General features: G+C 51.2%; 1 protein-coding gene across 2 annotated transcripts in view; it reads left to right on the top strand.

Annotated features, from left to right (window-relative positions):
- FBRS (fibrosin) overlaps positions 1–14363 on the top strand; it is a 31918-nt gene that overhangs the window by 3590 nt on the left and 13965 nt on the right. The window contains exons 3-13 of one of the 2 annotated variants that reach the window (XM_084629843.1): positions 42–77; positions 196–225; positions 475–523; positions 2272–2671; positions 2894–3129; positions 3492–3691; positions 3821–3865; positions 11593–11688; positions 11981–12049; positions 12135–12164; positions 12423–12494. In XM_084629843.1, the coding sequence (XP_084485969.1) occupies positions 42–77; positions 196–225; positions 475–523; positions 2272–2671; positions 2894–3129; positions 3492–3691; positions 3821–3865; positions 11593–11688; positions 11981–12049; positions 12135–12164; positions 12423–12494 (1263 nt within the window). The remainder of the gene's footprint in view (positions 1–41; positions 78–195; positions 226–474; positions 524–2271; positions 2672–2893; positions 3130–3491; positions 3692–3820; positions 3866–11592; positions 11689–11980; positions 12050–12134; positions 12165–12422; positions 12495–14363) is intronic. The other variant, XM_084629844.1, reaches the window with a different exon arrangement.

The raw sequence follows: 14363 nt of genomic DNA, 5'->3' as shown, positions 1-14363 counted from the left end.
CAGGGGGCGGTGCTGCCAATCATACCCCTTCATTTCCACAGGCCTCCCTCCGCTCCTACTTGGAAACAGGATACATAGTAAGTGGCTCCCTCGCGCTCCGCCTCTCCCCCCTTTGTCTGGCCCACGGCACCCCCTAGGGGCAGGCTCAGGCAGCTCGCCCTCCGCTCATCCCACCTTTGTCTTTCTCCCTTGCAGTGCGACATGGAGAGTGACCCAGGGGAGCAGGTGAGAGGCCCTGAACCCCACCCCTCCTCCTGCCCCCTCCTCCCATCCCCACCCCCTGAACTCCACCAGCCCACCCTTCCTGCTCCCACATCCCTGAATCCCCCCTCCCCTGGGTAGGCACATTCGGGAGGGGAGCCCTCCATGGGGAGCTCAGAGAATCAAGGATGGTGGGGAGCTCCTGGCGTGTATTTGGCATCAGGGGGCTCCCCACAGCCAGGGATAATGTGAGTTCATTTCTCTTCCTATCAGGCCTCCAATGATGACCTGGATCAATCGTTCACTGTCTCAACCAACAAAGGTGGGTGCTAAAGAAAAAGAGCGGCCCTTATCGAGCCCAGCGCCCCCTGTGACATTACCCTGGGTACAATCTGGACTGTTGAACAGCTGTGTCCCCTTAATTTTTTAGCCTGCGCTGCCTTTTGCGCTGCTTTGCTGTGAGAACAGCCACTCCTGCTCCTACTCACTCATAGCCCCATACCTGCAAAATCACTCCCAGCTAAATGACGTGAGGGCTCTGGCCAGCCACTCATGAATTACATACAGGGCAACACCAGCAAATTCCCAGTCCCAGCCTTGTCGCCCAGAAATGTACGTCTTGTACTGCATGGCTCCCAGCTGGGCAATACGAGGCAGAAAGACAGTCATTTCATCAATGGAAAATTATATGCACAAACTCTGTTATCTCAAGTGGAGGTTCCCAAACGCTTCAATCCAAACACGCTGGCTTAGATAAAACAATAAAACAAGTTTCTTATCTCCAGAAAGAAAGATTTTTAAATGATTACAAGTAATGAGGCATCAAACTCAGAAATGGTTACAATGAAAATAAAAGGGCAAAAAGGCAAACTAATACCTAACATCAGAATGGCCACACTGGGTCAGACCAAAGATCCAGCTAGCCCAGTATCCTGTCTACTGACAGTGGCCAATGCCAGGTGCCCCAGAGGGAATGAACAGAACAGGTAATCATCAAATGAGCCATTCCTTGTCACACATTCCCAGCTTCTGGCAAACAGAGGCTCGGGACACCATCCCTGCCCATCCTGGCTAATAGCCATTGATGGACCTATCCTTCATGAATATATCTAGTTCTTTTTTAAACCCTGTTATAGTCTTGGCCATCACAACATCTGCTGGTAAAGAGTTCCACAGGCTGACTGTGCGTTGTGTGAAAAAATACTTTTACAAGGAAGTACCTAGCTTAACAAGCTACCTTAACAAGCTAAGTGAACTTAAAGCAAAAATGTTTTTCTTGCAATAAGCTTACAGCAGTCTGGCTGGATTGCTTCAGCCAGGATCTCCCCCCAGTTCAGTGATGCTTCCTTTGTCTTTCCAACTTCACTGCTGCTGTGAGTAGAGATGCGGGGAGAGAGGTGATTTGGAGGCCACTGTTTCTCGTACCCTTTCCTCCTCTTTGAGGATCATCTCTAGCTGGGGGTCAGGCGACAGGCAGTCAGTTTACACAGAAACCCCGAACTGTGGCTTTGCCAATATGTAAAGTTTTCGCTCACACCCTTCTTCCTGCCAAAGAATGGCTGCTTATCTTGGTGGTAGTCCATGATGGTTCATTAGTTGTGCTGATACCTGGCCGGGATGTCAATGTGTCTTTTGTCTCTGAAGAACTGGTTTGGGCGTGCTTTTATAAACTTGGAACACGTTACAGCAATGTAATACAGTATAATCTTATAACTTCACATACATTGTTGCCACACATATTTTACTGGAATGATAATGTTCAGCAGATTATGAGTTTTCTATTACCACCTCACAAGGCATACATTTGTACACAATTTATCATAGTTTTTTGAAAAGTGGGAACATGGGGTACAGTCTGTCACAGCCCCCTAGCACTACACTGGGGCATAGGGCAGCACTGACTGCTGGGGAGAATGCTTCCTACTGAGCCCCCCACCCCGCTCCTTGCATGGCAGCACCCACCCACCCCACCCCCAGTGCTGCATTGGGGCATCAGGGGCAGCACTGGCAGCCAGGGGAGTGCCCCCTGGTGCTGGGTGGTCTCTCACTGGGTGCTGTCTCTCTCCCCAGCCTCGGGCCCAGTTGGTGCAATGAACGGGAGCTGTGCAGCCAAACTCTCTGTGATCCCCAAGGTCTCAGGGCTGGAGCGGAGCCAGGAGCGGAGCCACGAGGCTGACGGGGACCCCCTGCTAGTGCCTTTCCTGCCCAAGGACCCCCTTTCTCAGGCAGCCCCAGCCCTCCCTGTGGCCCCAGCCCGGGCTCCTACTCCTCCAGCCCCGCCGCCCTCCCGGACACCCAACCCGGCTGCTGCCCGCACCACGCCCCAGCCCCGGGGTCAGCTGTCGGCGCCACAGGGGGGCCCAGCACCCCACAGCCTGCCCCAGCCCACTGTGCATGGGAAGGGAGCGCCCTTCGCCAGCCCCACGCCGCCGGGGCCCTATGGAGCAGGGCTGGACCTCAGCATCGCCGGGTGAGTGAGCTAGGGAGTGCGTTCCTGCCTTGTTCTTTCCCCTTTCATTCTGTCACCTTTTTCCCTCATTCTTTTCTTGCTCTCCCCCCGTCTTATCTCGCATTCCGTTCCATGTTCCTTACCCCCTCATCTCCTCCCCCCCCCCCAAACTACTCTTCTCCTGTTCGGTCTCGCTCGTTCTTTCCGCTGGGCTGACTTTCTCTCTTTCTCTGTCTTTTGCAGGTGCAGCCGGAGCAGCGCACACGCCAAGCCCTTGCTGCCCCCGTGCTCCTCCTCCTCGCAGCTTCCTCCCCGCCCCTCCACCCCCTCGCTGGCCCTGCCCCCCCACGCCTTCCCTTCCACCCTGCGGCCCCCCACCCACCATCACCCACCCCTCTTTCCCCCTTCTCCGGGCCTGCCCCCACCCCCCCCTCTGCTCCAGGTCGCTGGGCACCCGGCCGCAGCCGCAGCCTTATCCGGTGAGTTGGGAGGGAGGCACGAGGGAGTGGGGGGTGTATGGCGAGGCTGGTGAGGGGGAAGGGAGGGGCTGGTGGGGCGAGTCCCATCTCTTCTGGGAAGGGGCTGGCAGAGTGGAGAGGGGTGGAGCAGGCAGAAGATGGTTCCCATATCTCCAGGGGAGAGGGGCCGGCAGGGGGATCCCGTCTCTCTGGGAGGGTGGGGAGGTGGCTGCTGGTGGTGGTGGTGGAAGGGGTTTCACTTCTCAGGATGAGGCTGGTGGGGGGTGCTCTTGTCTCTCTGGGGGTCTGAGCAGGAGAGGCTACAAGGGGGTCCCATCTCCCCCAGATAACTGCACCCCCTGCTTTCTCCTCTCCCTGCTCAGAACAAGAGCTGATCCGGCAGGGCCTGAGCTCACGGTTCCTGACAGCGCAGGGCGGGGCCGACATGGGGGCTGCCGCCATCCGCCCGCTGGCCTTCCAGTTCCACCAGCACAACCACCAGCACCAGCATACCCACCAGCATACGCACCAGCACTTCACCCCCTTCCCACCCGGCATGGTGCCCGGGCCCGCCCCCGCCATGGTGAGTGACCCTCCAGTCTGACCCCAGGGCAGGAGACACTGCCTCAGGGGGAGCGGGGAAAGGACATGGGCCTCTAGAGAGCACTGGTGCGTTGGGTTCCCCTTATACCCCACTTTTTTTCTTTTCCAGTTTGAGAAATACCCAGGCAAGATTGATGGGCTTCTGAGGCATAACGTGAGTGCGGCCTTGGCAGCCACTATTCTGTTCCAGGGGTTCCCAAGGGCTGGGATATTGTGGGGGGCAGGGCTTTGTCTAGGTGCCGGGGCACCTGGGGGCTGGGGTATGGGGGGGCAGGGCTTTGTCTAGGTGCCGGGGCTCCTGGGAGCTGGGGTATGGGGGGGGCAGGGCTTTGTCTAGGTGCCGGGGCTCCTGGGGGCTGGGGTATGGGGGGGCAGGGCTTTGTCTAGGTGCCGGGGCTCCTGGGAGCTGGGGTATGGGGGGGGCAGGGCTTTGTCTAGGTGCCGGGGCTCCTGGGGGCTGGGGTATGGTGGGGCAGGGCTGTTTCTAGGTGCCGGGGCTCCTGGGGGCTGGGATATTGTGTGTTGGGGGTGGGGGGCATGTCTCAATACCAGGAGAGGTTCTTCGAGCGGTGTCCCTATGGATGCTGCACTGTAGGTGCGCTTGTGCCCCCTATGCCTTTGGTCGGAGATTTCTCATAGAAGTGTCAGGTCCACTCGCACATGCATGCTTGTCAGCCTCCTGCTCCGTGCTGCTGTTATATAGCACTGCACGGGCGAGCCGCCTTCAGTTCCTTCTCAGCCGACTCGGCCAGAGACAGAGCTCTGACACCGGTTCCCGTTGAGATTACCTCAGCTGGATCCTGCTCTGTTATTCTAGTAGTTAGTTTGTAGTGCTTAACATTAGTGTAATTAGTTTTAGCTTCCTAGTTATGAAAAATAATTATTTTTTTAATGTGTTACATTTGGATAGATATTAGTTAGTAGATAAGGTAGTTCCTGTTCACTGGAAGGTTATGCCCGGTTCTCCCAGTGCCAAACGTTGTCTGTTGTGACGGGCATTCCTCAGTGCATTTGTTGCCTCAGAGAATCGCACATTGCCCAGAAGTGTAAATTCTGTCTGGCATTGAAATCTAGAGCCAGAAAAATTGGGGAGATCAAACTTTGGCTCCTCATGATGGAAAGCTCACTACGCCCTGCTTCTGACCCAGGCCAAGGGACTCCTCCTGTACACCAGTCTCCAGGAAAATATGCTACCTCCACTATCTCTCAACTGCTTTCATTGAGGGTATTGTAGAGGAAGACGCAAGACTCCTCTCATAAGCCTTCCAAAGGTCGTGCCCTGAGTTCACGAGGTAGAATCCGTCTCAAAAAAGCCAAGGTCATAGTATCTTCAGCTACTTCAGCACTGTCTGTTCTCTAGTCTGGTACCCATGAGGATGCTGGTTCCTCAGGTTCCGAGGGCACCACTAGACCAAAAGATGGCAAAGCCTCGGGCCCATCGAGATCATTGGTACCGTTAGCAGACCAAAGCAGCAAGAAAAGCTCTTCCTCTGCGTCCTTGGTACCAAAGAAGCCCGCTTGGGCTCTGACCACGTTTCCCTCAGTGCAGCTGAGACTCATAGTACCATCAGCTCAGTGCAGACTATGGACTTGGTACTGACAGCACGCTCGGTACCACAGGAGTTTAATCTTCCCTGGGACCTCGCTGTATATGAGGCACCCAATTCTCCACTGCCCGTCTCCAAAGTATTTTCCACACCGAGTGCATCGAGTTGGCCCGTTCACCTGGTAATTACCGTTTCCCCTCAGATTTCTCCAGGCACGCCACCATAGTGAGCATTCCACAGTGAGTTTGAGGAAGAGGATTCTGATGAAGACCTTGCCTCAGTTTCCCAAATACTGATCCAGGGCTCTCCTCCTCACCCCTATAGTGGCCCTTCTCCAGAAGTCTCTTATGAGTCTATGACCACTCATGGCACAAGATTGCAACCACCCCCTCCTATGCCTTATGCAACACCTCCTTGGCCATACTGGGACCCTTGGGCCTATCATTAACAATTTTCCAGGGCTTCGAGCACCACCCATCACAAAGATAGTCAACCTTCATCGCCTTCCATCTCTAGGAGACCTGATCCTCAAGAAGAAACTTTATAAGAAGAAACTCATAAACATTTAGACCCATGTTAGGGGGCTTCTACATTCATGCTCTCACTTCCCTGGTCCTTCTCGCATGAACAGAGCAACAATATCCGAAGTTTGAAGGTGCAAACAATTTGATGTTGGGGTGACCTTCCAGCAAGCTTAAATCCAAGTTCCTTTTTCCTTATTTTCGAATTTGAACTTACTTCCTGTTTGCCCCCAATTTATATAGTAATATTCTCAGCTATACTTTAACCAACCATTTTAATGAAATTTAGCTAACCAATCCTAACGTATTGTAACATGATTAGCTAAACAATTATATCCCACCACTTCAATTAGTTTACACCCAGCAAAATTAATTATACAGCAGACAGAAGCAATCACAAAACCAGACAGAGACCACGCAAATAAACAATAGCAAAGTGGGAACTATACTGACAAAACAATACAGAAGTGAGGATTTCACAACTACATCTATAAAGACACAAGGGTTTCCCAGCTGTGTCTAAGTGAGTTCTTACCAAACAGAAAACTATCAAACTAAATTTCCTTTTACATCTTCTAGGTTCTTTCCTTTCTCTGGAACTGATAGATCGGATCACCTTTCTAACAGCCCCAGATTGCCTTATTTCAATATGACTAGTTTGGAATGTGAGGATGTGACCATACGTTTCTCAGCTTATGGCTGCTCCCACTGCTTAGCCAAAGGCCTTAGCTTAAGAACAGGGCCCCAGACTGTCACAGTGAGAGAAGGCTCTTACACCAATTCTTTCTTTTATACTTCTATAACTAGCTAAATGATAAACATATACCTAAATTCTTAAAGTGTAGGCCTTTACAGATAGGCCTGAATATCTATATCCTAACAACTAGTTGGTAGAAAATCTTATTCGTCTGCCTCCTTACAACTTAAAATAACCAACTATCAGGCATTAATGGTGAAACATAATCACTAGGGGTTTACCAAATTCTCGGCCATGAAAAACACATTGCGGACCGTGAAGTCTGGTCTCGTGTGCTTTTACCGTATACTATACAGATTACACGGAGGAGACCAGCGTTTCTCAAATTGGGGGTCCTGACCCAAAAGGACAGGGGGTTTGCAAGGTTATTTTAGGGAGATTGGGGTATTGCCACCCTTCTGCGCTGCTTTCAGTGCTGGGTGGCCAGAGAGCGGTGGCTGTTGGCCAGGTGCCCAGTTCTGAAGGCAGCACCCCGCCAGCAGCAGCAGCCCGGAAATATTTACGTGCCACCCTTACTTCTGGGCTGCTGCTGGCGGCGGCTCTGCCTTCAGAGCTGGGCTCCTGGCCAACAGCTGTCGCTCTCCAGCTGCCCAGTTCTGAACGCAGCGCCGCCGCCAGCAACTGCACAAAAGTAAGGGCAGCAGGACCGCAACCCCCCTTACAATAACCTTGCGACCACCGCACAACTCCTTTTTGGGTCAGGATCCCTACAATTACAGCACTGTGAAATTTCAGATTGAAATAGCTGAAATCATGTAATTAATGATTTTTAAAATCCTATGACCGTGAAATTGACCAAAATTTACCTTGAATTTGGTAGGGCCTAATAATCATGTAAATTACACCAAACTGAACTCTCTTGTTGACTGCATACCTGCGGAGCATAGAGAGCAATTCCAGGCAATTATTGCAGAGGGCCAGCTGCTTGCCAGAACATCACGACAAGCCTCCCTCAACGCTGTTGATATTGCTGCCCATTCGATCTCTGCAGTGGTAGTTCTGAGAAGGGCTTCCTGGCTCCAGCTCTGGATTTCTGAAAGAGGAGCCGAATACAGTGGAAGACCTTCCTTTTGATTCGTGTAAACTGTTTGCAGATGGGACAGATGAATCTCTGAGCACATTAAAGGACTCTAGGGCTACTTTGTGTTCTCTTGGAATCTATACGCCTGCCCAGAAGAGATGGTTTACCAAATCCGGTACAGCTCAGATATCCCGTCCAGCTCAATTCCTGATCTCTGAGGCTGTGAGAACCATATCAGAAGACACCCAAATTCCAGAGAGGGAAGCCATCCAACTCTCAGCCTTCTGCCTTCCACCATTCTACCTCCCCGCGACAATTCTGATGGGCTGGTTGAGATTCTGAATTACCACCCTCCTCCTTACCAGCTCCACCAATTCCACTGCTTTCCTCCCTTTGGCAACCACCTTTACTTCTTCAGGCAAGTTTGGGAGTCGATCCCTACAGTTAGATGGGTTTTGGAGATCTTCTCCACAGGGTACACCATCCCTTCCACATCTGACCAACCCCCCTTCTCCATCCCTTTTCAGGGACCCCTCTCACAGGAGCTTCCTTTGTCAGGAAATAGCCTCTCTCCTACACTCGGGTGCTATAGAACCAGTTCCCATGAAGCACAGAGGAAAGGGGTTTTAGTCCAGGTACTTCCTAGTACCAAAAAAAGAATGGCCTTGGGAGACCCATCCTAGATTTGAGGCTACTCAACACTTAGGTGAAGGCACAAACTTTCAAAATGGTGACACGTGCAGTGTTAATTCCATCACTAGATCCAGGGGATTGATTCTCAGCCCTCGACCTTCAGGATGTGCATTTCCACATTGCGATCCACCCATCTCACAATAGACATTTTACTGTCAGCTGGGACCACTGTCAGTACCAGGTGCTCCCTTTCAGCCTGTCCTCTGCCCCAAGGGTCTTTTCGAAAGTCATGTCCGTAATAGCAGCACAGCTCCGCAGGAAATGTATTCTAGGGTTCCCTTACCTGGATGATTGGCTGCTGAAGGGTCGCTCCCTGGAGCTGACTTCATGGGCCACTTCCAAAGCCTCAACTTGGGCCTACAACTGAACATTCAAAAATCCCCTTCATCTCCTGTGCACAACTTGGCATTCATAGGAGCGCATCTTGACTCAGTAACAGCAAGAGCATACCTCCTGCACTGGTGTGTGGCCCTTTCCAACACCGCCAATATGATCCAGCTCAGCACCCAAACTTCGGTCAAGAACTGTCTTCAATTGTTGGGGCACATGGCAGCTAGTAGATCACGCAAGACTCTGAATGTACTGCCTTCAGGGGTGGCTCAGGAGTGTTTAGTCACCAAACAGACACAGTTTAAATATGCTTCTTTCCATACCCACTTGCATAAAACAGTCCATCAGTTGTTGGAAAGACCATCACAGCGTGTGTGCAGGAGTCCCATTTGTACGTCTTTTCCCAATGGTCATCATAATGACCGATGCCTCCATGCTAGGGTGGGGAGAGCATCTGGATGCTCACATGGCCCTAGGCAAATGGATGTCACAAGAGACCATGCTATGCATCAGCCTCCTGGAGCTCAGAGTGGTCAGATACGCCTTTCTCCAGTTTCTACCACTAATCAGGGGCAAGTACATAAAAGTCGTGACGGACAACATATGCATGTTTTATATTAACCGGCAAGGAGAAGCAAGATCCCCCCTCCCTCTGCACTGAGGCTGTCAAGCTCTGGAGTTGGTGATTATGCAATCGGAGAGTCTTCACAGCACCCTGTCTTCCAGGGTTGCAGAATGTGACCGTGGATACTCTCAGCAGGCACTTCTTCCAAGACCACGAGTGAGAAATAGATTCCAGCATATTACACTACATATTCTGGTAATGGGGCACCTCCCAGATAGGTCCCAAACTGGAAAAGGACGCTCGATTGGCAGATCGAGATTTCCAATCCACCACAGTGATAAACAAGAGATGTGTCTAGTTTTGCTCCAGAGGCAGAATGGGTCACTGATTCCTGTGAGATGCCTTCATTGGTCATCGGATCGACTGCATGTATTCCCACTGACTCCTCTGATAGCCAAAGTTCTGCTCAAAATAAAAAAGGACAGAGCCAGAGTCATCCGAATAGTTTTAATCAGGCCCAGACAAACATCATTTCTTTACCTGATACAGCGGATTGTTTGCTCACTGATCACTCTCCACATTGCTCCTCACCTGCTCTCCCAGGAAGGGCTGGAAGATCCTTAACCCCAATCTTGGAGAGCTTCATTTTAAAGCACTGTTGGCTCATGAGATTAGAGACTTACCTCCTCTCAGCAGGCTAAGGAATACTGTTACACAGCAGAAAACAGTTTATTTCCTACACGTACTCTCCAAAATGGGCAAGATTTGTCTGTTGGTGTGACCTCCGACATATTCCACCGACCTCATCACTGCCAGATATACTGGACTGTATCCTAATGCTAAAAATTTTGGGACTATTGCTGAGTTCCATTAGAGCCATCCCAGCTTTCCATTCTCCAATAGAGGGCTATTCTGTTCTTGCCCAGGGGGGTTCCCCAGAGGTTCCTCAGGGGGCTCAGAAATCAGAATCGGTCAGTCAAGTGTCCTAATCCGATTTCGGCCCTCAATCTGGTTCTTAAATGCCTTTCAAGATCACAGTTTAAACTGAGCTACCTGCTCCATTTATCAATGAAAACAACATTCCAGGTAGCCATCCCATCGGCACAGCTGCTTGGGGGACATGCCACAAAGGCCCTTTTTCACCAATTTTTTAAGGATGAGGTCACATTATGACACCACCTCGAATTTTTACCGCAAGTTTCCTCTGAGTTCCATATTAACCAACCCATTCACCTGCTGATTTTCCACCCTAAACCTCACCTAGATAAACAAGAAGCATTGCTGCACTCTCTTGACCTTGGGAGAGCCCTGGCCTCCTATCTGGAAAGGACTAACCCCTTCAGAAAGACCCCCAAATTGTGTGTCTCACTCGCAGATAGATCAAAAGGGCCTGGAGTCTCTAATCAAAGACTTGCCAAGTGGATATCTGACTGCATTAATTCTTTGTACAAATTTTGTAATATTCAGGCACCTCTGGACATATGAACTCCCTCTACGAGGTCCATTTTCACCTCTACTATATTTCTCAAAAAAGTGCCCGTGATTGAAATATGTAAGGCTGCTACTTGGGTTTCTATATGCACATTCACAGAACGCTTGTCAATAACTCACAACTCTGCTTCTGATGCTGTGTTTGGCTCAGCTGTACTTCCTTCCGTACTGGACTCGACTCTGAAGCCTGCCCCATCCTTAGAGGGAATTGCTTGGTAGTCACCTGGAGTGGTGAACCCACAGGGACACTACTCCGAGAAGAAGAGACGGTTACTCACCCTGTGCAGTAACCGTGGTTCTTCGAGATGTGTTCCACTCCCCGCCCCCCTTCCCCTTCCCTTCAGAGTTCTCTGCTATGGAGCTTCATGGTAGAGACAGAGCTGAGGGCGGTTTGCCCATGCAGTGCTATATGACAACGGCCCGGGGCACTGCTATGAGAAATCTCCAATCAAAGGCAAGGGGGCGCAAGCACACCTAGAGTGCAGCACCCGGAGGGGGACACATCTCGAAGAACCACAGTTCCTGTCCAGGGTGAGCAACCGTTTCTTCCCGGGGGCTGGCTGTAATGGTGGGGAACAGGGCTGTGTCTCGGTGCTTCCCAGGGGCTAGGATATGGGCTGTGTCTCGGCAGCTGGGATATAGCCAGAGGACAAGACCATGTCTCGGTGCTGGGGCATCGCGGTGGGGGACAGGGCTGCGTCTTGGGGTTGGGGGTTCCTGGGAATTGGGATATAACCGGGAGGATGGGGACGTGTCTCAGTGCTGGGGGTTCCCAGGTGCTGGGATATAGTGTGGGTGGGGGAGGCTGGGCCATGTTGTAGTGCTGGGTGTTCCCGGGGGTTGAGGTCCGAGGTCCCAGGGTGCTGCTTATTCCCCAGGGACTAGGAGACCCCTGCAGTGATGGTGCTTCCGTTGCCACTCAGTGAGCTCTCCATGCCCTCTCTCTCTCCTCCTAGTTCTATGCCACGTTCCCTCCCACCGTGTCTGGGATCCCACCTGTCCTGCCCCCTGCTGTTTCCTTTGGCTCCCTGCAGGGGGCTTTTCAGCCTAAGGTGAGCAGGGAAGTAGACGTTGTCCATTCCCAGCTCTGGGAGGGGAGTGGGGCCTAGAGGGTTAAAGCTGGGGGGAAGGAGGGGTTAGCGGCTGGGAGCCAGAACTCGTGGGTTCTATCCCTGCTCTGGCAGGCTAGTGGGATCTCATGGATTAGAGCGGGAGGGTGCGGGGGGACGCTGGAAGTCTAGGTGATTGTGCGGGAGGGATGGGAGGGAGGACTCTATCTTGGCTCTGGCTGTGGTAGGGGGATTTGTTTGTTTGTAGCCTCCTGACGCCCTGTTCTCTCCCCAGAGCACTAACCCAGAGCTGCCATCGCGGCTGGGAGCTGTCGCCCCCTCTTTATCCCAGAAAGGGGGTCAGGTGAGCGGGGCAGTGGGCTGGTTGCGTGGCATGGGGGTGTGGGCACGGATCCCTGTCTAACTGCCCGCTCTCTGTCTTTTTGTAGCTCACGGACCCTTTCAGACCCTCCCTGAGGGTAAGTAACCACGTGTACCAATCCTGTAACTTCACTTGTTGCAGCAGGGGGTGCTGTGAGAAATGGGTCATGGGGGGAATAGGCCAGTGTGTGCCCAGCAGGGGGCGCTGGGAGGAACGGGTCATGGGGCAGGGGAATAGCCCATCTTGTGCCCAGCAGGGGGCGCTGTGGGGAATGGGTCACAAAGGGGGAATAGCCCAGGCGGGGGCACTGCCCTGGTGTGTCCCAGGAGCTGATGCTTTCCCATCTTTCTTGTAGAAGCCTGGCAAATGGTGCTCCATGCACGTCCGCGTGGCCTACATGATCCTGCGGCACCAGGAGAGGATGAAGGTAGAGTCGTGGTGGTGCCCTTTCTAGGCCCCAGTGGGCACTGCAGGGGACAGCAGATCCTGACCAGTAGCGCCCCCTGCAGTACCAGTGCTGGGCAAGAGCACAGCTGGGATCCTGCACTCATAGTCTGGGAGCATAATGTAGTAAAAACTCATTCTGGGGGCACCTTAGCCATAGAAAGGCAAGAGAGGTGTCAGCTGAGTCTTAACTATCTCCAGAATTATCAGTTCAGTGGTTTCACCCTCTGCAGCATGGCAGGGGGCACTCTTTGCCCCTGCCTCCAGATCTAGAGCTTCCAGTTGGTGGGAATTTTGTTAATACTGTGTCATCAGAAATGAGTCCAGTTGGGTATCACTCAAAAGCCCTTTCTCCCTCTAACACAACAGTACCAAACGTAACAAACCTAGAGCATTTAAATGGATCCGGTCAAACTAACCTGATATCTTTTTTTTTTTTTTTTTTTAAATGAGATTACAAGTTTGATCAATAAAGGTATCAGGTTTTATTTAACTGTACTTTAACCTGGGATGTATTGGTTACATAAAAAAGACATGGTTCTTTGGTAATTCTAGGGAAGTTAGCCTTGACATGTAGGACTGAAAACATGTTTTCATCAAAGTCATCATCGGGGTCCTCTCAGTCTAGGCACATTGTCACACTGATCCTTGTTCGTGCCGAACTCTCACATCTCTGTACAGGCAGGCTGCTGGCCAGACATTTGCAGGGTGATGAGTATCTGGGCTGTGCATGTGAGCGTTTGATTAACTAAGGATGAATTCAGGAGCACGTGGTATTTTACACACAACTGGTGTGGTCACTCCACCTGTGCCTGAGAGGAGGAGGGTAGTTTTGGATGCACATGATCATCTTTGAGCCATTCCGTGCTTGATGATTTGCACTTCTGGTAGCAGGTATAAATGCACCCCTTGTCGGTGGCAGTTTATGTCTGTTGGTCTGCTTCTTGGCAAACATCCACACTGTAACTCTGCAAGTGTTGTAATGTTGATCTTCAAGTGGTAAACTCAGCATGTGAACACCTCCAGTGCACTTATGATGTAAGAATGGCCACACTGGGTCAGACCAATGGTTCACCTAGCCCAGTAGCCTGTCTTCTGACAGTGGGCAATGCCAGGTGCTTCAAAGAGAATGAACAGAACAGCTCATCATCACATGATCCATCCCTTGTTCTCCAGTCGCAGCATCTGGCAGAGGCTTAGGGACACTCGGAGCGTGGGGTCGTATCCTTGACTATCATGGCTAATAGTCATCGCTGGACCTATCCTCCATGAACTTATCTAATTAAATTATTTTTTTAATCCATTTATAGTTTTCGCCTTCACAGCATCCCCTGGCAATGAGCTCCGCAAGTTGACTGCGTTGTGTGAAGTACTTCCTTTTGTTTGTGTTAAACCTGCTGCCTGTTCATTTCATTGGGTGACCCCTGGTTCCTGTGTTATGTGCAGGGGGAAAAAACACTTCCTTATTCACTTTCTCTCCTATCCTCCCTTGGTCATCTCTTTTCCAAGTTAAATAGTCCCAGTCTTTTAACTCTCCTCATATGGAAGCTGTTCTATACCCCTAATCATTTTTGTTGCATTTCTCTGTACCTTTTCCAATTCTAATGTGTCTTTTTTGAGATGGGGTGACCAGAACTGCATGCAGTATTCAAGGTGTGGACATACCATGGATGTATATAGCGGCATTATGGTATTTAGTGTGTTATCGATCCCTTTCCTAATGGTTCTTAACATTCTGTTCGCTTTTTTGACTGCCACTGCACATTGAGAGGATGTTTTCAGAGAACTATCCACAATGACTCCAAGATCCCTTTCTTGAATGGTAATACCTAGTTTAGACCCTATCATTTTA

The sequence above is a fragment of the Lepidochelys olivacea genome (genome assembly GCF_965140295.1).
Source record: "Lepidochelys olivacea isolate rLepOli2 genome assembly, chromosome: 6".
Classification (NCBI taxonomy): Eukaryota; Metazoa; Chordata; order Testudines; family Cheloniidae; genus Lepidochelys; species Lepidochelys olivacea.
Note: the sequence above shows the minus strand (reverse complement) of the source record. Positions and strands in the feature narration are given on the sequence as shown.